This window comes from Rhyacophila brunnea, unplaced genomic scaffold (assembly GCF_057557595.1).
Source record: "Rhyacophila brunnea isolate RB1 unplaced genomic scaffold, BYU_Rbru_1.0 scaffold_5, whole genome shotgun sequence".
NCBI classification, from domain to species: Eukaryota; Metazoa; Arthropoda; class Insecta; order Trichoptera; family Rhyacophilidae; genus Rhyacophila; species Rhyacophila brunnea.
In genome coordinates, this window is record NW_028233170.1 from 45,088,565 (window position 1) to 45,115,970 (window position 27,406).

At 33.8% G+C, this 27,406-nt stretch overlaps 1 protein-coding gene across 2 annotated transcripts in view; it reads left to right on the plus strand.

Moving 5' to 3' along the window:
• The window catches only part of LOC147066480 (uncharacterized), a 103,918-nt gene extending 78,975 nt beyond the window's left edge, over nucleotides 1-24,943 (plus strand). The window contains exons 9-18 of one of the 2 annotated variants that reach the window (XM_085955414.1): nucleotides 444-623; nucleotides 1,389-1,578; nucleotides 1,877-1,990; nucleotides 3,312-3,822; nucleotides 4,113-4,222; nucleotides 5,875-6,106; nucleotides 8,855-8,974; nucleotides 12,591-12,770; nucleotides 17,928-18,022; nucleotides 19,569-24,943. In XM_085955414.1, the coding sequence (XP_085811540.1) occupies nucleotides 444-623; nucleotides 1,389-1,578; nucleotides 1,877-1,990; nucleotides 3,312-3,822; nucleotides 4,113-4,222; nucleotides 5,875-6,106; nucleotides 8,855-8,974; nucleotides 12,591-12,770; nucleotides 17,928-18,022; nucleotides 19,569-19,637 (1,801 nt within the window). In that variant the 3' untranslated portion in view covers nucleotides 19,638-24,943. The remainder of the gene's footprint in view (nucleotides 1-443; nucleotides 624-1,388; nucleotides 1,579-1,876; nucleotides 1,991-3,311; nucleotides 3,823-4,112; nucleotides 4,223-5,874; nucleotides 6,107-8,854; nucleotides 8,975-12,590; nucleotides 12,771-17,927; nucleotides 18,023-19,568) is intronic. The other variant, XM_085955415.1, reaches the window with a different exon arrangement.
• The last annotated feature ends 2,463 nt before the right edge of the window (nucleotides 24,944-27,406 follow it).

Below are 27,406 nucleotides of genomic sequence, written 5' to 3' on the forward strand. Positions count from 1 at the left end.
AAGGTCACCAAATGAGACAAAATACAGAACATAACCAGAGAGCAAACATGCCAACACCTTTAGTTCAAGTACCTTAAAACTATTTTTTGCTGATGTGAATGTAGTAACTTTTGCCTGAATGGTGATGTCATATGTTTGAAATGTCTTCATTAGGAGAATAGAAATACTTAGACGCAAAGTACTCACAAAATCACAGGCCTCAGTTTTTTTCCCGTACCGTTATGTATTTTATCCTGTAACATTCAATAATCTTTGTTACTACTTTCTGTATAAATAATTTCTTACTTATTTTATTATTTATATTTCAAAAATAATCGCTTCTCATGTTCTCATGGTGATTTTATCAATTTAAAAATGAATAATTTTGTTTCATAAAATTTTCTCATATTCCATTCCAATCCTCATACTGCCATCCTCTGATTGATTGGTTTTTGAAATTGCAGCAACAAGGGTGGGCAGAACTACGAAGCGAACAATGCGAACAATGGTGGAAGCAATCGGGGCAACGGGACGGTGGGCCAGGAGGGTGTGGCCACTTCCATGGCGCCCAGTTCGCTGCAGCAGATGTTGATGGGATCTATTCGCAGTGCCCCCGCCGCCCCTCATTCGCAGACTGACTATAGGTACAAAATTTGTTTTCATTAGTCTACTAATCTATGCATTGAAATATTAACCGATATCCAGAATAATTTGATGTTGTCAATATGTCACACAGACACTTCTTAGACGACAATAACACAACTTCAGCATAGGATGTACAAAAGAAATGTATGGGTAGTGACAATTAATAGGTATATAAGCTAATACAGTAAAACCTCGTTAATACGAATTCCACGGGACCGAAAATCGAAAAAAATTACGCGAATTATGAAATGTATCAAATTTTTTTTTTTTATTTTCATTAATATCGTTTACAATCATAGATGTGCCTACCAAATTTCCGGTTCCGTGTGTGCTAATGGGTCATAAATCCGTCACAATTTTCAATGACTGACTCATGAAATAGTGTACTTTATTACGATTTATTGAATATTTTTATATGCCAGGACTCTAAGGAAATAATTTCGAATTACGAAATTCGAATTAAAGGTATGGTTTTATATGAAAATAATGTTCAAGGGACTTTTTTTCGCAAAAATTTCGAATTACGGCGAATTTCGAATTATTTGTGTTCTTATTAACGAGGTTTTACTGTATTTCATTTTTACAAAAAGATGGCTTGATCTATATGTATACCCATTGCAGTGTTCAATTACTATTCGGTACAAATATTTTTCTAATGGGTATGTATCTGAGATGTTGGAGATTACTCTTTTTAATATAATACTTATGTTAATTATTATAGAAATTGTTTTTGATATAATATTATGATTTGCTTGCACAATCAGGTCTGGAGGCGTAGCGTATATGGGGGACGCCACTTCGGACAACCTCCTTTCGGAGATCTTGGACGAGGTGATGGACATCGTGCCCGAGTCGTACACGCAAGAGAACTCTGAGCTCATGAACCTCATCAGTACTATGGACAGCCAATCTGGACAACAGCCTGCCAATAATCACCATCATAACTCTTACCAGGTATTTTTTATATTACGATTACTATTATGTAATTATTTTATTATTTTTTTCCGATTAATAATATGTAAATCCAACTCATGTTAGGCATTCATTCAACCCCTTGAGCCCAACACAACTTGCAAGGCAGACATACACGAATACGGTTAGATTCAAGTGAATATGTCAGTTGGAAGATCAACAATAATCTCCTGCATGTTTGACGGTGTACAACTTTACTATGTATGACTTCAATGATTATATTTATTGTTGTGCGATGACAAATTGTAATACCTATTGACGATCAATGTTAATTTTGCAGGTGATGAACGAGACAATGGCGATAAACGCGATCCAAAAAAGTCTGATGCAGTGCGAAACGGCCGTCAAGAGCCCCGCGTCCCCGGGAGTTCCCCCAGCGTATCCCAACACTACGGTAATTGCCTCTGACATTTTTTAATTTGATTATTCACTTTCTTGCGGCCACCATTGGAGGCCGGTTTCCTTCAAAACTGTTAATCTTTCTTTGAATAATGATTTTGGAAACACTCTTGTGTCCTCATAATCTAGTCATCAGTCACAGTCGGTCAGGATATTTTGAGTATTCGTCTCCTACATCTTGAAAGTGTCAATTCTCATTAAAATGCGTGTTATTCAATAGATTATAACGTGTTAAGTGTATTAAAATAGAGATGTACTGAATATTTTTGGTGGTTTTAAATAAAGTGGAATATATATTATATTCATATATATATATATTGGTATTATATATTATTAGGTATTGTTACACCCCCGAATGGTCCCCATTTGGGGATGTCTCTGTGAATCTGGAGAGGCCTAATCGGTATCAAATCAACAAATAGTAAGGGTTGATTGCGAAAATAATTAAATAATGTTAAATATCTGACCGGCAACATTGTCTGAATGCCGTTAAAAAAAATATGAATGGCAACGCCGCATTTGTACGGCTCTTAAGCGACCGTTTGTTTTAGCGCAGCAACGCAGTAACCAGTGTTAACCTTGCTATCCATCAAAATTAAATTGAAAAGAATTTGTATAAAAATGTAACCATTTACAATATATTAACGTAAATATACCTTGCCGTTTCCACCACAATTTTGGTGTGTTATTTGTCCACCTCTAAGTCCTAAATCCAGATGAAAAGCCATACAACGAAGCAAAGTGACAGAGTGTTTTCACTTTCGAAAATGGAGGGAAATGACAGTATGTACTCAGAAATTCATGTTTTCCTGCTAAATATTTAGTAGTTTAGTAGTTTCTGTAGTCCTTGGTTCATTTTAATCCATTCAATTAATGTTTATATTTCCTGCAAATTACGTCTGAAATATTCTATTAGGATTACGTATTAAAATTAAAAATTCAATTCAATGCATAGCTCGAAATTCATTGCATAACAATCATTGAAATGAATTCCAGACGCATATTGTGTCCCAATGCAATTATATAAGTTAGTAGTTTTGTATTTTTTTTTGTTCACATCCGTTCAAATGTCTAAAAAAAATCATTGTCGGTTTCCAGAGAAAAGTAACATTCTCGAAAGGGTAAAATAACACATTGACATAAGCTCCAAACCGATTTGTATGATTTTTTTAGTAATAATTTTTTTTTTTAAATTTTTAATACCCCAATTTATGTTTTCTGTTTATTTACATTTTATTTGTTAGTGCCTTCATAAACATATAATCGGGGTTTCCTTATACATATTGTGTTTAATTCTATTGTTTTCTCGAAAACAGCAAGCTGCAAGTGGTCAGTGGTCGGGGAGGTATACTCCCCAAGGTCAACAGCAGCAGACTGCCCTACCACAACAGCACCAACAACAGCAGCAGCAGCAGCAGCAGCAGCAGCAGCAGCAGCAACAACAACAACAGCAGCAACAACAACAACAACAGCAGCAACAACAACAACATCAGCAGCAGCAACAACAGCAAGCGCAACAACAGCAGCAGCAACAACAATTACAACAACAGCAACAGCAGCAGCAGCGGCAGAAAGCCCACCTGGCACAACAACAGCAAAAGGCGCGCCTGTTACAGGCACAGCAGCAGCAAATGGTGGTGGGCGTAGGCGGGGGTGGCGGCGGAGGGGGAGTGGGGGTCGGCGGTGGTGGAGGAGGGGGCGCCACCATCACCATGGATGCCCTACTCAACGCCCCCACCCCTCCTAATGTCTCCCTCCAAAGAGCTTCCGACGCCCCCCCTTACCCTGCCCCCCCGCACTATCATCATCACCTCCATCACCATCATGGTAAGATTTATCCTCTTTTTACATAGATATCATTTTCACTCATGTATCTTTATAACTACCATTCTCATGCAAAAAAATAATTAAGTGTTTTAATATTTCTTGATTAATTTCATAACAAAATTTAATAATTTAAGTTTAATATTCAATAAATATCCCTAAATATACCCTATATTTTTTTTTTAAATTTCATATTAAAATTTAAGTCTTTTATCTAGTAATTAACTAATTAAGGATTTGGCTGTAAACATTGGTTGCAACCAATATTTATGATGAATTTTTGATTTTTCCAGGCGGAGGGGGTGGTGGTTTTTCAGGTCCTGGCACCCCCACCCAAGAAGCCCCCTCGTACAAACTCACCCTGCAGCAACAACAAAACCCCATGCTCAATGCACAATTAACAGTAAGTATTCACTTTTACCGACACCCGCGATGGATGAGTGATAAAGTGTTAGCTTATGAAGACATAGGTTCGAATTACGTGTCTGGTAGAGCATATGCATCCATTAGGTTAACCTTTTTACTGCCGGTAGCTGTATATATGGCGGTACCTTGCACGCCGCGAATTTTATTGCAAAAATAAAAAATTAAAATCAATTTACGTTTCAAGTGGTAAAAACGAATTCTGTTTTAATTCTGAGTATGTAACGATATTCCCAATATATGTCATTGTGTGTTCAACATATTTGTATGTTTAAAATAATTGATTTACGTTAAACATTTACGTAAAATCCCGTTTAAAGCGGGATGTCCAAAGACGTCATTTTTGTATCCGTTCTCCGAAAAGTTCGCGTCTTAAGACGTCATTGACAGCCATCCGGTTAAACGTGTGACTTTTATGATTCTTAATCCGCTACCTGCTTTTTGAACTTATTTTGAATATCTTTTCCAACAAATAAATAGTAGGACAATACAATATTTTAAATGTTTTTGGTAAAGTTTTTTAATATTATTTGAAATAAATTATGATGTCGCAGATAAATCTGTTTGATTTGTTTATAATATGATGTTTTTCACATCTCAGGAGGTAATTCCATATCTTGGCGTTAAACCACATAGTTATGAAATTTCTTTTTTCATTTTATTATCGGCACATTAATGTATGTATGTAACGTATTAATGAGCACATGTCAAATGTTCTTCAGAAAACGTTATATTACAATCAAGTCTAATCACGTAAATTATCTACCTCTGAAAGGAAGGGTGAAAAATTAGAATTCAAATTCAAATTCCATCAAGTACCTTCGGTCGATAGTATTAATATAATAATCTATTATTGTGTAGCCTATAAATAAATACTGGATGACTTATATTGTTAGTTGCTGAATTGCAATTGTTTTCGTTCTGTTTGATTTGTGACCTTCTTGTGTGTAGGTACACTAATTTTGCTGTGTTCACAAAAACACAAACAGAACAAAATATTTTTTTTGATTTTTGGGAATTTTCAAAATTTATCAACTCAAAAAAAGCTTTTTTACTAGCAGTGCTGCATTATGTGATTTTCAGTACTCATCAAATTGTCAAATCCATTTCAACCAATCTCGTCATCGCGAAGTCACACCATCTTGCTGAATGCCATATTATTATATTATGAAGGTACATAATTAGAAAGATGTATTTGTTTCGTTGCTATAGGAATTTAGGAAGGAGAATGAAAAGATGGCAATTTCTCACTTTGTCAAAGTGTGGATTTCACCGAATCTGAAAATTACCTTCTGATATATTTTTTTCCAATGTTATGGCATTTGATAGTTCTATTATGGTTTACGACGTACATAATACATAGTTAGAAATGAATTGATTTTAACTTTATTTATTTATTTATTTATTTAAGAATACAAAACATTGTGGACATAACAAATCTAAATTCAAGACGTACACAACATGAGATTTACATTATAAGTCAAACATTACCCTCACAAGAGAGAAGAGAATATAGAAAAAGAAATATATATATAATAACAATAATAATAACAAAAAAAAAAAATAATCAAAACATACTTAAGTATAAAAGTTTAGTTAGTTACTGTACATGAATTTGACTGTTTCTTGTTGGTGTTACAGCAGAGCGGTTATGGAGGGGGAGGGGGCGGAGGAGGTGGGGGAGGGCAGCGAGGGTCCGCCCTCGCCCCCCACACCCCGCTCACCCCGCACTCTCCCCTGCCCTCCCACTCCCCCCTTGCTCCCCACGCCCCCCTGTCGCCCTACCTGCAGCAGCCAGCGCCTCCCCCGCACCCCCGCCTGCAGAGACACCTCTCCATGCCTACGCAGCCGCAGCCCATACAAGGTAACATCCACATCCACACCTCTTACACTCACACTATACATCATATCAGTCTTCTTCATTCCCATCACCATTCCTGGTTACAAGGATGCTATTTTTGAACCGTACTTAGTCTAGTAGTGCAAGACATGTTAAGTATTTAAATTGTTGTCGTACGGCTTTGGAAAGCCCATCCAGCTCCTTTATATGAAAGGGTATATTAAAAACATTTTTTCGAGCTGCAATAGAATCAATAAATTGAATGACGACTTTAAGAAAATACTTTGTTATATTCACTGCATTACAAACCATCGTAGCATCATGTAAATTTGAGTTAATTGCATTCTCGCGTCAACCACCGCTGGATGCTATTAGTTGTTTATAACTGTGTGTCTCATAAATCATAATATTACGTACGTATTGTCCTTTGTAATATTCTACACCACGCATTACATGCGGGATGTAACCACAGTGCACACTGCCGAGTTAGTAATTTACCAAATGCTGTTTGCCATCCTTTTGCACAAGGACTATTCAGTTGTTTTCACCTTTTGTAAGATGTGCGGTCTGAGATTAGAATTCTAGAAACTATTTCCTGTCCTATGATTATTTATATTTTGCTGTTCAATGATCGCGCTAGACTGGCCGTTGATTTGATTATTTCTTCATTATTACCAACTGTCTTATTCATTCATCAAAGCATATCGCAGGCTTCTTGAATAATTAATACTTTGCCTATTCTTCAATTAATTAATAACCTATATTCCATGCCCAGTATGAATTATTTCTTTAACAAGCTGTCCCAACATTTCAATGTGTTTTTTTTCATTCATATATTATTTTTCAAGCTTACATTCTGTCACAGTCGTTGTATTTGATAATCTATCTCTTTTCGATATTATTGTATAACCGTTGTGTAAAACGACAATGCCTAACACCTGTGCTTCAATTAATAGATAATTCAATGATATAATTATTGTCTATATCTAGTATGTATCTTTTTTATCTTTGCGACTAGTTTTCATGCAACATAATGTGATGGATGATTACTAGTTTTTTTATCAAATAATATTCATGATATTTAAATATCACATTTGTTCACCGAAACAGCTTTCTCGTCTCTTAAAACTAATACATACGTGCGGTCTGTGCTTTAGTATCAGTAACATTGCAATTTATTTATCCCTCATATGTTTCCTTCCATTTATTTCAATATTATCTTCTGATTCCACTTCACACTGTTACAAAAACTAACACAAATAATATTATTTCTGATACAGTATATTACTATTAAGGTTTATTTAGAGTATTGTAGGTATTGAAGTTTATTATTATTAAAGTAATGAATAAAAGCATGCCGTGATGGCCGTCTAGTAGAGACTTAATCATTATTGAGGTGGTCTTTTTTTTATATTGGTAATAGAGATGATGATGATGGGCATGCCTGTACTTTCTCGCTCTGATTATATTTTGTAAATCCTTCTCTTCCTATTAATATTGAAATCGTCAAGAGTGGCGCAATCGATCGGCCACCGTTGAGACTTCATTCCGACAGGTTGCCATCCCGGAAGCGCAGATCGCTATTATGAAGACGATGAAACTATGCGCACCGCCGTAGCTGCATGTGCATAGCAGTAGCAGTAAATAATTTATTAACAAATACTCGCTTCTGTTATTTCTTTGATTTTTACAGTTTTTAAAAATCATGCTGTTAAGTCTTTCTTTCGATGAATATTCTTAGTTTTACGTATCTAGAGTATGTTAGTTTTATAAGATAGATTATTAATTATAAAATGATTTTGTGTAATTTGCTCTGGATGTGTGTTTCGTATGGCTGTTTTTGAGCATTCGTTATATTGATACAATAATATACCTTTTGATTTATTATTTAATTCATTATAGTTTTCTAATCTCGCTTAAGATTTTGTCACATTTCAAACATCTCGACTTTAATAATGTTAATCGATACTTAATGTATCGATAGGTACCCTAGTTTTGTACAAAAATTACTCAAAGATGCAAGGTTTTGAGTTAATGATGCCTTTCGATGCGGATAGATTGTTTCTTTCTCGATAATGTCTGGGTTGATTACTTATCGAACTATAAAATTTCATTGGGTATTCTATTAACCCATTCTGAAAACTTTTATAAAAGGGAAAATATTAGTTAAAGTCGCCCAGTATAATCATCGAACATGTTAGCTTGTTCGATGATTACACTGGGCGACTTTACAGGCAGATTATAAATTCGCCAACACACAGCTCGTAAAGAAGCTCAATGTAATTGAGGCTTTAGTCAGATTTAATTTTGTAGTAAATTTTACAAGCATTACTAAAATTTCAATTTCAATAAAATTAATAATCATCTTTTTAAATTCATAATTGTAGGTTAATTTGTAGGGTTTGTGTATTACCAACGAATCACTTAGTCAACAGTGGCATTAATATCTTGGAACAAGGTTATTTTGAGTTGTTTCCGTATTAAACTAGGTTATTGATATGATTTGATCGACTGAAATATCACTCTTGTTGAATTTAAACAGTATCAGCGATATTCTGAAATAAATATTTTAATTCATTTGGTGATTTCTAGCACCCTTTTAAACTGAACTGTTTTAAGTTTAACTCATATAACGAAGTTCAAAAAAAAGGATACGCAGCATTTAGCAAGCGGAAGTATGAAGGAGAGTGGAATGCACGAGTGAGATGAACGGCGCGATCGAGGTAGTTTTGCAAGTAAAATAATGTTGTGACATGTACATGTGGCAAGTAGGCAGTGGAGTGGGGGGCTACTACGGGGTCGGCGCCGCGGAGGGGGGCTACATGGAGCAGCCGGCGTACGCGCGCCCGCCGCACCCCCCCCACCACCCTCAACACCCTCACCACCACCTCAGTAAGTACTTCATGCGCCCTCCCCTCCACCCACCCCCTACACATCTGGTACTCGCTGCCGCACCCGACGGCTTGTCGCTTCCGCTGTCCGCCCGCCGCACCCACCACCGATTAACTGTTCTCTCTATTTTTCTGTCGGTTTCATTAACTCTTCATTCCGTGTCTCATTGTTTCGTATTTTCATCTTCATCGGATGCCGGAGCTCACCGTTTTGAATGTGGATTATTTATTACTGTTGCGACGTAACACGATTGTGTTTTCGGTGCAGTACTCGCCGACATCAACCTGTGATTTCCCAGCCTAGGTGTAGGCAAAATAAAAACCTTCTATCTTATTAAATATACGTTCATTCAACTTAATTTTCTGCCATCTTAGTATCCCATAAAGTTGTGAATTACCATTACTTTAAAAAGATTTGCAAGACGAGAAGACGGTGCTCATTCAATATTTTATTGTCTTTTTCTCTAAATTTGATTTTCAGTCAAAACATTTAATGGGAGAATCGACATGTCTAAATTTATACAACTGAGAGAAGGTCATAATGAACATATCATTCATCTCATCACCAATAACATCGTCATCATCATCATCACCCCCATTGTGTCATTTGTGTTTGTCTTTGTGTTTCACCAATCGATGTCCTTCACTCTGTTTTCCACTTTGTTTTCTAACTGATCACTCCTCTGCACATTCTTGTTATTAATTTTGTGTTTCAGATGGGTGTGTTTTCCGTCGTTTTAAAGCTATTTTTGCATTTTTTTGATTAATTTCGTCATAAATCAGTGTACACCACATTGAAATCAGTAAAGTTCGTTTTCAATCATACTTTCGATAACTCAAATTACCACCGTCATAACTGGTTTGATAACAATATGCGGTATTTATACTCTTTTGAGTCTACTTGGTTTTGTTTAGGATACTTCAAAGGGGAATTTATACGATCGATTAATATTTATTGCAAGTTAAATTACTATATACATACAGCAAAACCCTGTTAATTCGAAGTCGACAGGACCGAAAATCGCAAAAAAATTCAAATTACGAAATATACAATGTATGGCAAAAAACAGTTCAACTGAAAAAAAATGCAATTTTGTATCATTGTTTCCGTTTCAGATTAATATCATTGCTGATTATTATGGTTCATTCATTGAATTAATGGAAATCACTGTACATAGATATATTTTATGAATTTTAGCAAATATTTTGATTTTACAGTGAATTTCGAATTAACCATGTTCGTATTAATGGGGCTTTACTGTATATAGGGACGTTGTTAATTAACTGATTGTGTTATATGAAATTTTCTGCACGTATTTGTTGTTATAGATATTTGGATTTAAAAATTTTATGCATAGCTTTATTTTATATCTGCGTGTGTGTATGTCTGGCTTGCTAAATGTGTATTGTGGCTTGATCTGTGTGTATGTTCCGTATTATTTGTTTGAATAATTGTATTGATTAAACGGTAGTCTCACATGTCATTTAGAAATAAAAGTGTCGTGCCTCATTGCAGCTGACGTTTACCACCAGACTAACACAGACAACACCTTCACGCACCTGTTTTGTGTTCTAACACCCTCACATATTGTCAATAACCATCTATTGTGTCCTTTTTAACACTATACTATTACTCGGTCCTCTAGTGATCTGAGGGTGTATTACATAGAAACACGGTTTTGCGGGCATCTACTAATTCCATTCTATTTATTACCTGATATGTTAATATTATGGCAATGATAATGTGAAATTACTAGCAGCTGAATTATTATCTCAAACCTGTGTTTCTGTATATACGTATTTACACTTTGACTTTATTTATATCCACATAAATATTATATTTTTAAAACCATCTCGCACAATATAATAATAACATTCTACTATTAGTCAATACATATTATTTTCCTTAGTCATTATTTTATCAATTTTCCAATTAAATAACTCTCGGTTATATTATGGGATTTAAACTTTATCAGTATGTTTCGGGATAGTCATTTAAAATAAGTACATTCTTTTTACAGTTCATCATTGATTTTGCAATTCTCCATCCATCTTTTGGCTGTCTTGTGTCATATACGTTAACCGGAAAAGTTGTAGCTTTCTTCGCTCATCTTTTATATTATGCACCTGCTATGTATGTGATTGGAATTACCGGAATATTCTATACATAATATAAACACAAAATCTGTCATATTATGGTCAACAATAATATGCTGAATGTCTTTCATGTGCTTCTAAAGATATAAACAATATTGAATACGGTGTGTTTGATCCAGTGCAAGGACCCAATGGGTTGGACGAATGGTAAACTACCATTCTCCTAAATAAAAAACTGCGAATATAGTCTCCAATCTATGGCGACCCATATGCTCTGCTTAAGAGTCAACACGGTAGTTTTCTTTTTTCAAGATTTAAACAAATGGTAAGGTACCTACATAATTATTTGGGTTCTTTCAATTGTATTAATTCGATACGTCAAACACCCACGGTGGCCGCGCGGCTTAAGCGTTGAACTATAACGCCGTGGGTCCCATGTTCAAATCCTGGGTCTGGCTAGTACACGTATTGGTTTTCAATTTGTGTGTGAGTCAGGGTATGGACCTAATAGGTTGAGCAAGTGGCTAACATCCATTTCTCGTAAAAACAAATCTGTTAAAACAAACTAACTCTACACTGCGGAGGCCCATATGATCCTATTAGGACACATGGTCGGGAAAAAAAAATCATTAATATTTATTTTAATAAAACACAATTTTTTGTACTGAATCCACTTTTTTATATAAAATAATTGTACCGGTTTTGTTCACTTCAGCGCATCTATTCTATGCACAAGACTGCTATAGGCCGCTATTGGCAGCATTGCAATAAGTTAGCTGTCTAAACAGTCAAAACTCTCTATCTCGCTCTAAAATTTATCACAGCCAAGAGAGGTGCTGTTAAAAACATAGCACTTATTGTAACAATTACAACTAACTTATTGTAATTGTTACAATAAGTACTAATACTTCAATACAAAAAATGAAAAACTACCCTCGATAGGTGCCGATAGCGGTCTATAGCAGTCTTGTATATAGAATAGATGCGCAGAGGGACATTTTCAACAATAACAACTAGGTGAACGAAACCGGTACTTAATATCAAAAGATGATTCAGTATGTATTTTATTAAAAAATTATTAATACAATGCATTCCCACCATGAATTGACAGTTAATACAATGAAAGAAATGTATTCATTGGATTGGTGTTTACGTGGTAGAACTCTATTATATCAAATAAAAATATCAACCCAGTTAACCCTATGCTTACTATAACCTATGAATATAGGTTATATTTACGTATTTTCTTTACAGTTTCATGTGTCCCCTATTCGGTTTTTGTGCATGTGATACGTATTGCAAAATCAATGATGACTTATCCATACTTATCCATAATTTTGAACTCTTCATCTTATTAAGTGTCTTTTACATAAAAATTCTATTTTTATTTGTTGATCTTTAATTGTTTTTGATAATTTAAACATAAAACATTATAAACACTGTTTGGCAAAACTGGGAAGCTTTTTGGGTGGCGGGAGAGACTCATGGATCGGTTTGTATGATGATTGTGTGAATTGCAGGCGGGATGACATCGGAGTATGTGCGGCAAGAGCTCCGGGCGACCGTGGCCGCGCGGACGGGGGCAGGAGTGGGGGTAGGGGGCGGAGGAGGGGGTGGCGCGAGACCCCACGACCTTCTTCAGCAACCTCCCCCCCACGACCTGGACGCCCTCGGAATCTCCTTTGAAATGCAGCACTCAGGTAATTACCGTCAATCGATCACTCTCTATTACATTTTATTCTCGGGGGAGAATATTCATACTTACACCATAATAATGATAATCATCTGCATGTTATTATTATATTTCATGTTCTTTATTTTAAACAAATGAATGATGGGTTGCATTCGGTGGAAATGGATTCTTTCTTTATCACATTCTTTCAAATAAATATGTGTGTAAAATCGTTTGATTGTATTTTTGTACAATGAATTGGAGATATTTTTTGTATACACATTATAATGTATAATTCAGACTTTTATAAAGAGAATCCGCAATATGATTTTGTGTATAGTAGCCACATTACTGACTACACGTTAATGTTTCACAAAATATTTGATCTGAAGTTTGTGAGAATGTGTACAATTTAATGGTGCCATTCAATAGTTAATAATTGTATCTGACAAATATGACTTTCACGACGGTTAAAATAAAGTTCAATAGTTCAGAAATTCAGTTTTAAATTAAAATTTTGAATTTGGACAGTTTTTACAAAGTGACATTTGTCGAAGAAAATATTGGAAGTGTCGTATTTTTCCATTATGTTTTATTATGATTAAAATTTTCCGTTGGTTTCAAATATGAATCCATTTCTGCCTCATGCTTTGTAAGTGAAAATAATAATGCGTTATTATATTTTCATTTCACCTTATAATAAATGGTCACGAGGGTCACAACATTGGTTCATTTGCACATTATATTTTTACACATTTCCAGTGTTCTAATCTCTAAGTAATTGTTTTCATTTTATCATGGTACATATTTCTGATTGACATAGTTCAAATTGGTTTTTTAAAGTCGAACCCCATTAACATGTCGATTCGAACTCTATCTTATTCAATAATATCCTACAGTGGGACTAACTGTGTTATTTTAATGTATAGTTGATTCGATCAGTATATTATTGTTTTAAATTGTTCCCCTTTTCAGTTTTGCTAGAACATAGTAAATATATAGCACACAGCTAGAGATAATACACTTTACCCGACAGCCAATAATGTATAATAATATAATATAGGGATAGGTAAATCATTCTCAGACAACATGGACGATACGCAGGTGTATTGGCGTCATTCGCTGCAATGCCTATTTCAATGCCAGCAAGCAATGCCAATACAACTACGAATTGCTTTTGCCGTACCCATGATGCCACTGTAGAATAATTTACCTGTATCAAAGGGATAAAATGTAAAAATTGATATATGAATAAAATTTTAGATATCACCTCCCTTACCCATGTTTTGAAGATAAAAAAATAGTCGTATCAACTATACATAATATCTCGTTTCAACCATTTTGAGGATAAAACCTTCAGGTGAATAGACGACTTCACTCATAATAAAAAGTGCTAGGGTAACATAAATGTTGAAATTTTTTAGTTAATGTTCACAATTTTTTCAACATCACCTGTGAGCTTTACCTCCAATTGGATGGATTTTGTTCTATTTCCCTTGTAAATAAACCATGTCTCAGAAAGAAATCTTCAGTAATATTGTTACTTCATATTTGGAGTCCCTTAAAAAAAGTTTGAAAATAAAGCGGTTTCCTTATAAACTGAGTTCATTCAGAGTATGTAAAATGCATAATGAATAATTTGTTGAACTGTGTAGGTACATATACCTGATGGAAGATTTTTGTTTCTATTATTGACTTTCAATATTGGGATAATAATATTAATATCATGGATTTGTGAAGGACGTTCACAATCTTCGTTCACGGATGGTGAAAGTTTGGAAGGACTCCGCTTTATTTTGTAAATCCAATTATCGTTTATGCCTCACAATGTTTACTCTGCACAGGTCCTCCGTTGACAGAAAGAACCTATCTTAATAGTTTCGCTGTCATTAACTTATGTTACGCCCTTGTAAGTTTAACTGTGGACACGAGATACTTATTTTTTATACACATCTACACGTTACTTTTTAAAACAGTCCATATAAGGTAGGCAGGCTTACTGTAATTAATAAGTAAAAAAATATTTATTGAAAAAAAAAAAACACAATAGGTACTTCAAAATAATGTAACAAACACAAATGTGTGGCAATTTACAATTCATATTGTGATAAGATATGACATGACAAACTTAGCTAAATATGTGTACTCTAAAGTTAAAAAAAAATGCAATAGATGCAGTTTTAGAGCTCCAATTATAGATCTCTTGCGTATCAGAAAATAAGCACAATAATATTGAAAACTGGGACTTCAGTACCCATTGTCAAACTGGGACAACCCGGTTAAACTAGGACGTATGGTAAGCCTAATATGAAAATACTAGATTCTTTTGTGTCTCTGAAGTTATTAATATAGATCTGTAAATTATTGTTGAATCACCCGCGAACATCTAATGAGATTGACATATAGCTTTTATGACATTAACTAGATGAATACGTACAACAGCGATTTCCAAACTGGGAGGCGCCGCGCCTCCATGGGGAGCCGTAGACTAGGGTAAAAGGAGGCGCCATCAAGATGATGAATTTAGATTGACTACAATTGAAAAGTAAAAATAATATAGAATTACATATCATGCGATACTCGTTGAAACAAAAAATTCAGAGTTCAATTTTAGTTGAATCGAAGTAAAGAATATAATACTTTGTCAAGCAAAGCAATGCAAGTAATGTTGCTATTCGTAACATCATATTTTTGCGAAACAGGATTTGCTGAATTATCTGCAATTTGATGTACTTTATGCTAATATAATAAACAAGCAGATCCATCGCATTAAAAAATTAATATATTATTATATACGTATAGTAAAATCTTGTTATTACATATTCTGTCAATTACGTTTTTTTATTTTCATACATTTTTTATCATTTAAAATGTGTGTATTATTTGGCGTGTATTTTTGAAGGAAGTATTAATAGACAATTTTGAAAAGTTTTTAAATCTTAAGTGTCAGAATTTTTAATCATTGGTAAGTATTTATTTCGAAGTGTCAGAATAAGGACGCCAGTTTTAGTGTGGAGGGTAAAATAATGTTTGAGGAAGTAATAATATTAAAAAATCGGTTGTAAAACTAAATAATCATTATTTAAATTACGCGTGTCAGTAGTTAAAACATATATCCATTATTATTATCATAATTTGACAAGTAAACAATTTTATATGGGACGCATAGCAATTTAGGGTTACCATCTCGCACGTAAGGGATATTTGTCTATGCTCGCACACCAAATTTATGAATATTCGGTACAAATAACCATTATTGTGATTATTAAAAGAACGCCAACTAAGAAGTAATCGAAGGTGCACCAAAAGAGCGATAATTATATGAGCACATCACACAGATGACAGAAGATAACCTCAATTCCGTAACTTTAAACCCAAATTATAATAATTTAGTGGTATTTGACGGTTTATAAATATTATGGAAATTAAAAATATAACTATTAAACTATTATTATCTAATTGAAATAACCTGTTTCATAAATTAATTCTATTGAAACGATTATGAATAATTTGTCTTCAATTGAAATTACGTGCAAAATAACTAAGTAGCTTAAAGTTAAGTGATAGTTAATGGACTATTTCAACCTATATCTAATATACTTACTTAAATATTTTTAAAGAAAGTAATAATGAAAAATAATACCTCATTTTAAGGTTAAATTTGATTAAAAATGTTATATTGTGAAATATTATTAATTCAACCAAATTTTTCATACATTTTGAATGGAATTAAAATACCTAATATGATTGATCGAACTAATAAATCGATAATCGAATGAGTTTATGTGATATTAGTATTAATTCAAATAAAATAGCTACTTACTTTCTGGTTTGCATGTCGATTATAAAACAATCTATATTAGTATAAATCTTTTAGATAACGAACCTTTTAATGTCGAGACTATTGAAATATACCTATTACTTATTCCATATATCAAAATTATGCATATCGATAAATTATACTAAATAATTTTATTTATAAAATAAAAGGAATGTTCATTGATCAACAATGGCTAGGCATTTTTTGCTGTGGGGAAAATATTGATATATTTTTATAAAATTTACAATAACCTGGTCACACCGTTCACCGTTGACATGACAAACCAAGCGACCCTTCAAGTTGCCATGTATTTTTTTTTGTAAACAACTTGCCTGCCTTATCCTTCATTTTTATGTAAAAAATAAACCTATAATAGACACATCTGGTTTACCTACCTACCTGTCTTCTTATTTTTTTTAAATGTTAAAAATATATTATAATACACACTAGGCATACAACATAATTCTATAAAGGAGCATGTATTTTCAATGGTCATTAGCCCAGTGTAGATACCTACTGAAAACAGTTTTTAATAAACATTAATAATTGATTACAAACTAATTCTGTTGTACCCAGAGCATAGAACCAACAGTTACAGCTGATGGCTAGAACGAATTTCTTAAGGAACCTGCTCAGAAGATCCACATTGAATTGTGAAGCCATTTTTTTAGATACATTCATTATAATAGAAAGAAAAAATACTATTCTGGATTTCTAGTGCTGAGAAGTCAACTGTCATCTGTCAAGGTACAGCATAACCATAGACGATTATGGTATTAGTCTATGATACAACTAACTCGAATATTAGTCTATGTTATAACCCTGGTTGGAATGACAGAGAAGAATACTATCCTAGAAAATTTAAAAAAGCGGCCAATTAAATTATTACTGCCAAAATTTTAATCTATTCTGACACACAAATATCTATACTTGTCATTAAAGATTTTAATAATTCCCTGTGCTTATTTAAATACTTTCTCATATATTATTTGAATACTTACCATTGAGCATTTTATACTTCCTGCTGATTTTAAATTATTCCCAAAGATTAATAAAATACTTTTATTAAGATACTTCCTATTTTTGAATATTTATACTTACCGAATAATTAGAAGCCGTATTATTTTATGAAATAAAAGGGGAGGCGCCAAGATAAGATTTTTTTAAAAGGGGGCTTAGTAACATACAGTTTGGAAACCACTGAGTACGATCATGCGTTTCACTGATTTTGATCAACAACCTGATTGAGTAGAATCTGTATGTTGACGTCTGTGTATAGAGTGACTTGTGATGGGGTAGGCGGTAAGCAGTAAGTCATGTCTCGAGGGTGTCTGTGTTGACGGGTGTGTGTATGTGTGTGCTCAGGTGGAGTGGTGGGGGGAGTGGGAGGGGGAGGGGGAGGGAGCATTCCGTCGCCCGCTAACTCTCAAAAGCTGTGGGACTCGCACCACAACACTTCGGTAAGTCCCTCATCTCGCAACTTGCATCACGCTTTCACACTGTCGTTTCACTCTCTGCTTTGGTCTTCCGTTTGATACTTGGCATCCTGTTTACGGCTTATTTTATTTAGTAATCAAACGGACTGAGACACTTTACTTAAGTGCTTGTGATTTTCGAATTAATGAAATCGTATGGTTAAAAAAAATATCGAGAAATGTATATCTCTTCGTCTCGCTGTTAAATTTGTCCGTATGTATAATGTAATTGAAGCGTTTATTTCCAAAAACCAATATGTCCACAATTCTGTTAGTATTGTATTTTCAAATTAAGCATGTACCCATTTTTTTTAAGCTGATGCACCATTAATTGCAATAAAAGACTTGATTACGGGTATTGATTTATATCTTTTTAACTTATCGGTTTCTGTAAGTTTAAAAAAAAATATTTATGTGCTTTTGACAGGTTTTGATTATTGGATCTTTTGATATTTTGTGAAATTTACATACAGAATATCAAATCTACTAATTTTTTATTGGATTTTGGCCATATTATGTGAGTATATCCGTTTTTGGAAATAGTTGTCTCCCTATGTCCAAGGTGATTAAATTTAAGCTATTGTGATTATTTTAGTTACATCAACGCTGCGGTGATTGGATTTATGACAATATGGATGATTGCTATTCTCGCATGCTGGCATTTAATTTTTCTAGTAATATTTGTTTCATTTGTAAAAATCACTAAAACACTAATCAATGTTACTAATATATGCTTTTATTATTTTATCATTGCTTTGTGTAAACTGAACATGAATTCTCTCTAAAGTTTATTTTCTATTTTATTTCAACATCAAAAAGTATTGATAGAAATAAAACTGTACTGTTATAGTAATCTCTTGTCTTGAAGATTTATTACAAATTTATAAATTAGCAGTATTGCTGAGGAGTGACACACTAACTTTTCTGGCATTTTACTTTAATGTTGTATGGCAGAACATTCAATATTCAACTTTGCCTTTATATCCTTAGTACACATTAATTTATTATATTAGAACTCTTTATATAGCTAAAATAATGTTTATCTTAATTAAAAGTGTTGGATCTATGTGTAAGGTTTACAATTTTTTAATTACGTACTATACATTGGTTTATTCTGTATAGAGTTATTGGTCGTATGGCTGAATTGAGTAATGTGTAGTCATTTTTTTATTTGGTAATAGAAGTATTCCACATTGATTTTTCTTTTTTTTAATCCATTAAACCACTGATTTAATATGACAGTAAGTATTTTTAGACAAATTATCCTCAGTAGTAGGCGCATGAACATTTATATTTTTATACACAATTTTTTGACTAGAATACATATTTTTTAACAAATTGAATTAAATTTTGCACCCATTTCACATTTAAATCGTCGACAATATCATGATCGCATACAAATTTATAACAAAGCTACCGATGGACTGTTTGGTTATTATTGCATTGTATAACCATCTACATAAAAGGTATAGTTTGACTTAACGCGTCTATTATTGGTGTAGTAATGTGCTTAATGCTGTTGTTGTTACAGAGTACTATGGAGGAGGTCAGGGGCGGTGATCAGAAGTCCTCTCTTCTGCAGAAGCTGCTCTCGGAGTGACTGGCCGCCCGTCCGCCCCCTCCCCCCGCTCTGCCTCCCCGTGCATCAAAAGCCTCTTGTGATATTCTGGGATAGCAGTGTACTTGTACATATATACGTTATTGAATTGATTGACCAGAACTCTAAATGAATATAATAGATATACTATTAACATTAGCGCGTAATGTCAAATGTGCATACGTCCGATATGTACGCATACGCGGCTCACCTGCCCGCTCGTACCGGCGTAGTTATTTTTAGTTTTGTAAATATAGAATTATTAAGTGAATGTAATTATAACAAGACAAAAGTGTAGACTATTCAAAACAAGAAACTTTATAGGAAACGGCTCCTCACATTTTGACAGACTCTTGGACCGTTTTACTCCGCGCGAGTCGCAGCCAAAGACAAAGGGGGGAAACGCTGACTCGCGCGCCGCAGTATGACGAAGAGACGTGGGGAATAGTGATAACTGTAAGAAGTGCGCGCGGACGGTGGTCCCCCGGCACGGTCGGGAGAGACGCATTTAAACAGGATGCGAGTACATAGTTGTTAAGCAAACTTGTTAATAATTTTTTGGTCTACGCAGTACCTCAACAGCTGTAATTCACTCACTAGGTGTTATATTACTGTAGCCTCGGTGGGCCATGGCTGTAACGTGTCGCGGCCTCAATACTTCTAACCTTAATTGTAACGTGAGTGCGTTCGGGGCGCCGGCCTGTGATGTATATTTTTCTGTACGCGGCGCTTCCGAATGATACATTTTTCGATAGGCATCCTTGGCATTACGATGTTGATTTTTTTTTAATTTACTTACTAACAATATTTTAAATTTATTTATTAATCAACCGCTCGTGCTCGTCATACGTCAAATATAATTGGAAATGTGACGTTTGATTTGTATTTGGAGCAAGTCTTAATAATTAATATTACAGCTTCAGCGATGCATATTATTTTATATTAATTTTAACCACACATTAAACATTTGCCTGATAATTTATTGTCGACAGTGGGAAGATACGTAGGCGATTCGTTTGTCAGATTCCATTTGGAAAATGTCGACATCGTCGTGGTCAGGATGCCGATCTCTGTATGCAATGTTCAACCTCATTATGGAAGAATTTACTTTGTGAAACAATTTATTCATTGTCGAAGTCCGGTTTCGCCATTCTGTCTTACCTGTAGTTATAAAAATAATGTACCCCATACGTTTAGATTGGATAATGTGAAACAAATATTTTATACGTATTGTAATATTTTGTATGATAATTGTGAAACGATAGGGTCTCTCTAGTTTGATACATTTTCTCATACATTGTTGAATAATTCAGATTTCTATAATTTATCGTAGGCTTACGGGTGACCATTTCGGATGTATGAATAAATTGTACTGTAAATTTTGAATCGAATTAAACTATGATATCTTATTAACTACTATTACGTGAATACGTCAAGAATACAAAATACAGTAATAATATACTATTTATATAAATAAATTAATGATACATTGAAAATAGCTTCCTCAAACGAGTGCATTAAAAATCCAACAGTAAAAATTTACCTGATTGCCTGACCTTTTGTAATGTAACCGATATTGGGAATAAATATATATATATATTTATATAGTTCTTTATGATAATTCTCTCGCTGAAGTATAGGCAGCGCTTAATATGGCCGCTTTATAAATCTTGAGGCACACTCTTTATTTTTTACCCATCTGAATGAATAAAATGAAATTGTTTGCATGGTAATATAATATTATCTTTATTTTCAGAATGTATACGACTTAATAAAAATGATTTTTATGTTCTATTGACTTTGGGCCGTGTACGGTCCACTGAATATGCGGAAACGCTCATTGGAAATCGCCTGACTAAATATTTGGCTATATATTTTAGAATCGTCCGCATTACATATTATTATTTCTTTTTCTGATATCATATTATGGATTATGATTGAAATATTTTCGCTAACCATATGTGCAAAAATCGTACAGAGCCTGCATTCAGTCTTGACTTAACATGGACCTTAGTTATGTAACGCCTAATACCCAATACGCTGACCGATGAATTGTCCCGATGTCTGTTTTTATATACGAATTTAGCTAAAAGTCTATCCTATATGCTCGATCATCATATAGATAAAAATTTAAAATTACATATATATAGTATATAAATAATATGTATCTTTTTATTGTCCGGTGGTTTCCATTGTGCGTTTGTGCTTAATAAATATAATTCAAAACAAATATTTTTTACAATGATAATATTAATGTAATAAAAACAGAGAAAATTATAAATATATATATTGTATATGTGTCATATGCACTGTGCGTATGCGAAATGTATATATGTATGTGTGTAATTTTTGCTTATGTTTTGAAGAGTTTATGAGAAAGTGACATCATCGTTAGAAGTGAGTGGACATTGATTGTGATGAGGCGGGAGGCCGCGGCCCCCGCGCACGATATATTTAACCATGGTGCTCCGGACAGTTTCAGATTGAATAATGTTGCATTTCTATTTAAAGTTATCTTTATGTCATGTGTTTATGTGATTTACGGACTGCCGTCGGAGAGAAAACCTTCGAGACATTTAAAAATAATCTCTATAGGAATCGTAGTTGCATAATGGGAACAACCAATCTTAAGTTATATACGATATTCGCATTATAATTAGCCGGTAAATCGATAGAATTAAATCCAATATTGCATAGTATATGATAATATATTATAAATAATTGATTATTTATCTTCTAGTCATGTAAAAGACAGCCGTACCAATGTATCGCAAAAACTTTGAATTGCATTACGACCATGTTTATTCAGCACCTCACTGCATAATACTGTCTGAGGTGCCAAATAGTTAAGGTCGGTCGATAATTGAAAGATATTTATTACATTTCAATTTCTATAATTCAAGAATTTTCGGTTAATTACGTGATGAGTGTAACAATTATTACATAGTACATTATAAAAGCCTTCAAAGGAGTTTTGTCATAAACAATTATTTTTAAATTAATATCGGTAATATTCAGAACCCCTTTTCCACCAGAAAGTTATTTGATGATAAACTTGATTAGAAAAAACCGTCTTTATACCTCGATTGATAATAATCAAAAATATCTTTAAATGCATATTTTGAGTTTATAATAAGAGATAGTTTTTGACATTCTAATGATAATATTTACTATTGCTAAATTTAATAAAAAAAATATTTTCTAGCACATTAATGATATAAAGATATAAATCCAATCAATTGATTTGCCTTCTATTATAATGAAGATTTACAAAAGGAAAAAAAAATAAACAAAGAAATCAATGCAATCCATAAATTTGATGCGCACTGATAACAAAGATAATACATTTGCTCAATCGATTCGTAGGTATTCCATTCAAATTAATCGTTAGTGTAATAAGTAAGTGGTACTTCTCACGTATTTTATAGAGAGAAGTGTCGTATATTTATATCTATTCTTTCCTCCTTAGATTTTGTTTGGCTGTTTCTTTTATACAAATTATTCATGAGACTATTCTATTGATTCAACGTTGCCTTTGAAATATCAAAACCCATCGACAAAATAGAATAAGCCACGGTTTTTTGATCCAAATATACTTAGCTTTAGATAATGATGTATAATTAAAGACACCGATTGCGTTTTAAAATCGGTTTACCTTTTGTAGGGTCACGGAGGCTCTCTCTCCGAACGGCGGTCCGGTTTAACAGTAAAGTTGTTTTAATATTGTTATTCCGAGCGAGTCTCACCACACATTTCTTCCCGAGCTCGCGCCCTCCGGATGATGTTTTGTTACTTCTTAAGGTATATATTTATTTTGCCCATTTGTGATCTGGATGCAGAAGGATGATACGGTCGGATACCTTGTTTTATTCTTTAAGTAATATATATATAATAATATTTGTACATATATAAATATATATGACTTTAAAATATGTTTGTTTACGTGTAGAATACACAACCAAAGTTGTTATCGCAGGAGAAGGTTGGTTTAATATTATTATTATTAATTTTATTATGATACTAGGTTGTTTGAAAACTGTTAATATTATTCCTTTATATATATTTATATATATGATGGGAGGAATGCGCATCGGCGGCGCGGCGTGGTTGGGAAAGACCGCACCTTTTATATTTTTATTACGACTCGATTGCCTTTCAAACGCGACCGCCCTGATATTAAACAAAGTAAAAGAAAATAGTTATTATTTTTGGTAAAAGAAATGAAACATATTATGATATAATATATAGTTGCGTGCATAAAAGACGCAGACCCTTTCTTATAAAAAAATACATGAGCGCGTGCGGCTGGATTGTAGTACAAGTATTTTCTACGGTAGTGTGGTAGAACTCACGGTCATCCGGCTCAGGGAGTGTGCATCGGTTTCGACTCCGCTGGTTAGCCACGCGTACCTGTGTCTGATCTCAAATCTTCGACACTGACCATCTTTCTTCGACGATCCGACGACATTTTGCACCACTCGTCAATATGTCAACACAATATATAAATTTACAGAAATAATCTGACAGCAACTGAAGAGCTGCCAAATGACACCAGTTCCAACCAGAAAAATACAACTGTATGTTTGCCAAAAGAGAATTGTATAAAAATAGCAGTCTGCCGATAGCGGCTTTGTTTTTCTGGTCGGTTCATGACACATTGTATATTTTTAAAAAAAAATGAGAATATTCTCAAATACAAGAATCAGGATTGTTTTTTCAAACTGTCAGTAACAAATTAACTTTTAGATCCTACAAATCAAATGATACAAATGAATTAGTATATTATCATAATTCAATATATAACTACAATTTATTTATATACCACATCATATTTTCAAATTCAACCATATTGCTTTAATCTACTTCAGTATGGCTTATAAATCTGCTCAAAATTTACACAGTATAAAATCAAGAAGATTTACAAATAAATTTAAATTTGACACATACTTACAGATATTTTAATTTTTTATTTCAATTTCATTTTTGAGAGGTATTTTGTCAGGAGTGTTGCAAAATGTTGCGCGATTGTCGCAATGACCGTGGCGAGAGTCAGATCTAGGACCTCTAATGAAACGGCTGTAGCTGAGTGGCGCCGTCTGTATTGTTCCTAGTAGATTGTTTAATGCATATTCTATGTAAGAATCTGTCAATTACGATAAGCAGATTTCCCATCCACAAATCGACAAAACAAAATTATAAATATATATATATTTAATTAATTGACAGGCATTATAAGTACATAATAAAAATAATTTAATTACAATAGTATTTTTTGTACATTATTGGAGTTTTGAAATATATAAATATCTATATTAACTGTTGTCTTTTTTTTTGTTTCCCATTGATTAAAGGTCTTCCAGTTTCACCTGCTTATTACGCCCAGCGGTCGGGGAACAAAGAGTAAATAACCATAAACGAATGGTTGAACATAAAAATAATCAAACTGAAAGTAGTTACACCTCGAAGACAGCATCCAAGTGGATCCCACATCATAAAGCCGGCAGAGATGTTTTGAATGAAATACTGTTGTACAGTCGAACTCGGTTATTACGATCTCGGATGTAATGAAACATTCGTTGACATTTTAGTTTATGATTTTCTCCATACATTTATTCACTTTTATAACAAGCTACTTATCGGATATACCGAGCTAAAAATCGTCAAAATTTTTCTTGAAACTGTCAATGTGTCAATCGTTTAAAAACATTTCGACCCTAAGTAATAAAATCCGACCGGACAGGATGCCGCCAGGATCAAATTACGTTTATGACACTAGTTAACTGTCTTAAGTACCTACCTAATTGGTGTTTTCGCCGACTATATTGAAAAAGTTTCCACCCACATGGTTGAAATTGCATGTAAAAAATCCAAGGTTTGTGAAGTCAGTAGGTACCTACCAGCGTTCATTACAATAAACAACTTCTTTTGTAGTTTATGAATGGCATGCTTGTTTCGGGGAAAAATTCTAATTTTGTATTTTTGTTTGAATTGCGACTTTTTGTGTTGTGACTGCTCATTTAAAAATACCTATTCTCTGATATAACAAACAAATTAAGTCAGTCCCATCTTCCTCGTAATAATCAAGTTCGACTGTATTGTTATTTATATTTAAATCTTGTATGTCTGCTATTTCTATTATAGTATGTATGACTTTTTCAGGTTTTTATTAGAGATTGACGTTGACCTTGAGCGAAGTTTGTTTTTAATTTTTTTTACCAATTAACTTTTTCATTTACCTTAAATCTGGGAGAGGAGAGGAGTAATGTCATTTAACACAGTGATTTTAGGCCATACCTAAATTTGTTGAATCCTGTACGATGCACGTGATGACAAACCAACATTATTTTTAGTCTTCACTGAATATGGCAGTGACCTACATACAACACAGACCCGCCATTCTCATGTGGAACCTGCAAACACTGCATTATCGATAAGAAAACGTTTTAACTGTTTTAGGAAATGTATCAATTTGTGGCAATACAGGACATATATTTTTATTTTCACAGGTTTGTACATTTGCTCAATAATTTCATGCTGTGACAGTTTTCACATAAACAATTCCATCACCCCAATCTAAGTAATTAATTAGATTCAGTGGCTTGTGGAGCATCCTCTGAAATTATCGATATAGAACTTATAATAACCATTATGTAGACATTTTGCAATTATACGGTAAATTTGATGTCACTTGTTCTTCTAACTGAAGAACGTAAATAACATGGCAAAGTTACCATTCTGCAATATCATAAATCATACTATTTCAGCGGCCCAAGATTCAATTAGTTAAGAAGTTAATATGTATCAAATAGTAACAGCATCCCTACAAGTAAGCCGGCTCTCACATCAAAACTCGGCTCGCCTAAAACGTGTCGATGTGACGTCATCGTTATACAACACAAACATAAAACAAATGGAGCTCCGCAGATTGGTTGCGACTAGAGACTCGGAATGCGACTGTTTCGTTTGAAAAAAAACGGGCTCCGAGTTGAAGTCACATACAAACACCTACGAATTGGTCATTCCTATACCGGCTCGCCGATCACCGCTAACAAATATCTATATGTTTCGAAGGCTATGCGCGACTGTCTCTAGGTAGATGTGCGCAGTCTTCACAAGCAACACTGGATCTCAGTTCTCGGAAGGTTTGTTCGACACATGAGACGAGTTTTGATGTGAGAGCCGGCTAAATGTCACCGCATGCCACTGATTAGATTCGATTCGCCGTTTATTCATTTATTGTAAATGACAAATGAATGGTTTAAAATTATGACTAGCTAAAGATGTTTCAAGCTTAAAACCTTACTGGACAAAGACCCTAGCTAGATTATTAATAGTATAAAGTTAATAGTTAGTTGGAACGCCGATAAAACAAGCTGGTAGATGAAGTATGTACATTCATTTTTTTTTTTTACAGATTTTAGATAAAACAATAGGTACCTACCATATAAATTCATATGGTTCCCAAGCAATGGATATTATTCATTAATAATTCTGGGATGTGGGAGAAGACGATCTCGTCTCTTTCTATGAGTTTATATTTATTTTCGTAGTTTTAATGTTACACTCGATGAGGTTAGATTATTTCGCTGCGCTCATGGAGAGACCCTTATAGCCGATAATCGTACATTGCCCACCTTCAATTTGGGCAAACCTGTATCATAAACTCTGGCTGAAAATCACTTCAACACTAATCAGTCGATACCGCATTGGCTCTATACCTTATTACTAATATGCCAACCAATGAATGCTGTCCGAACGGTTGGAAATTATGT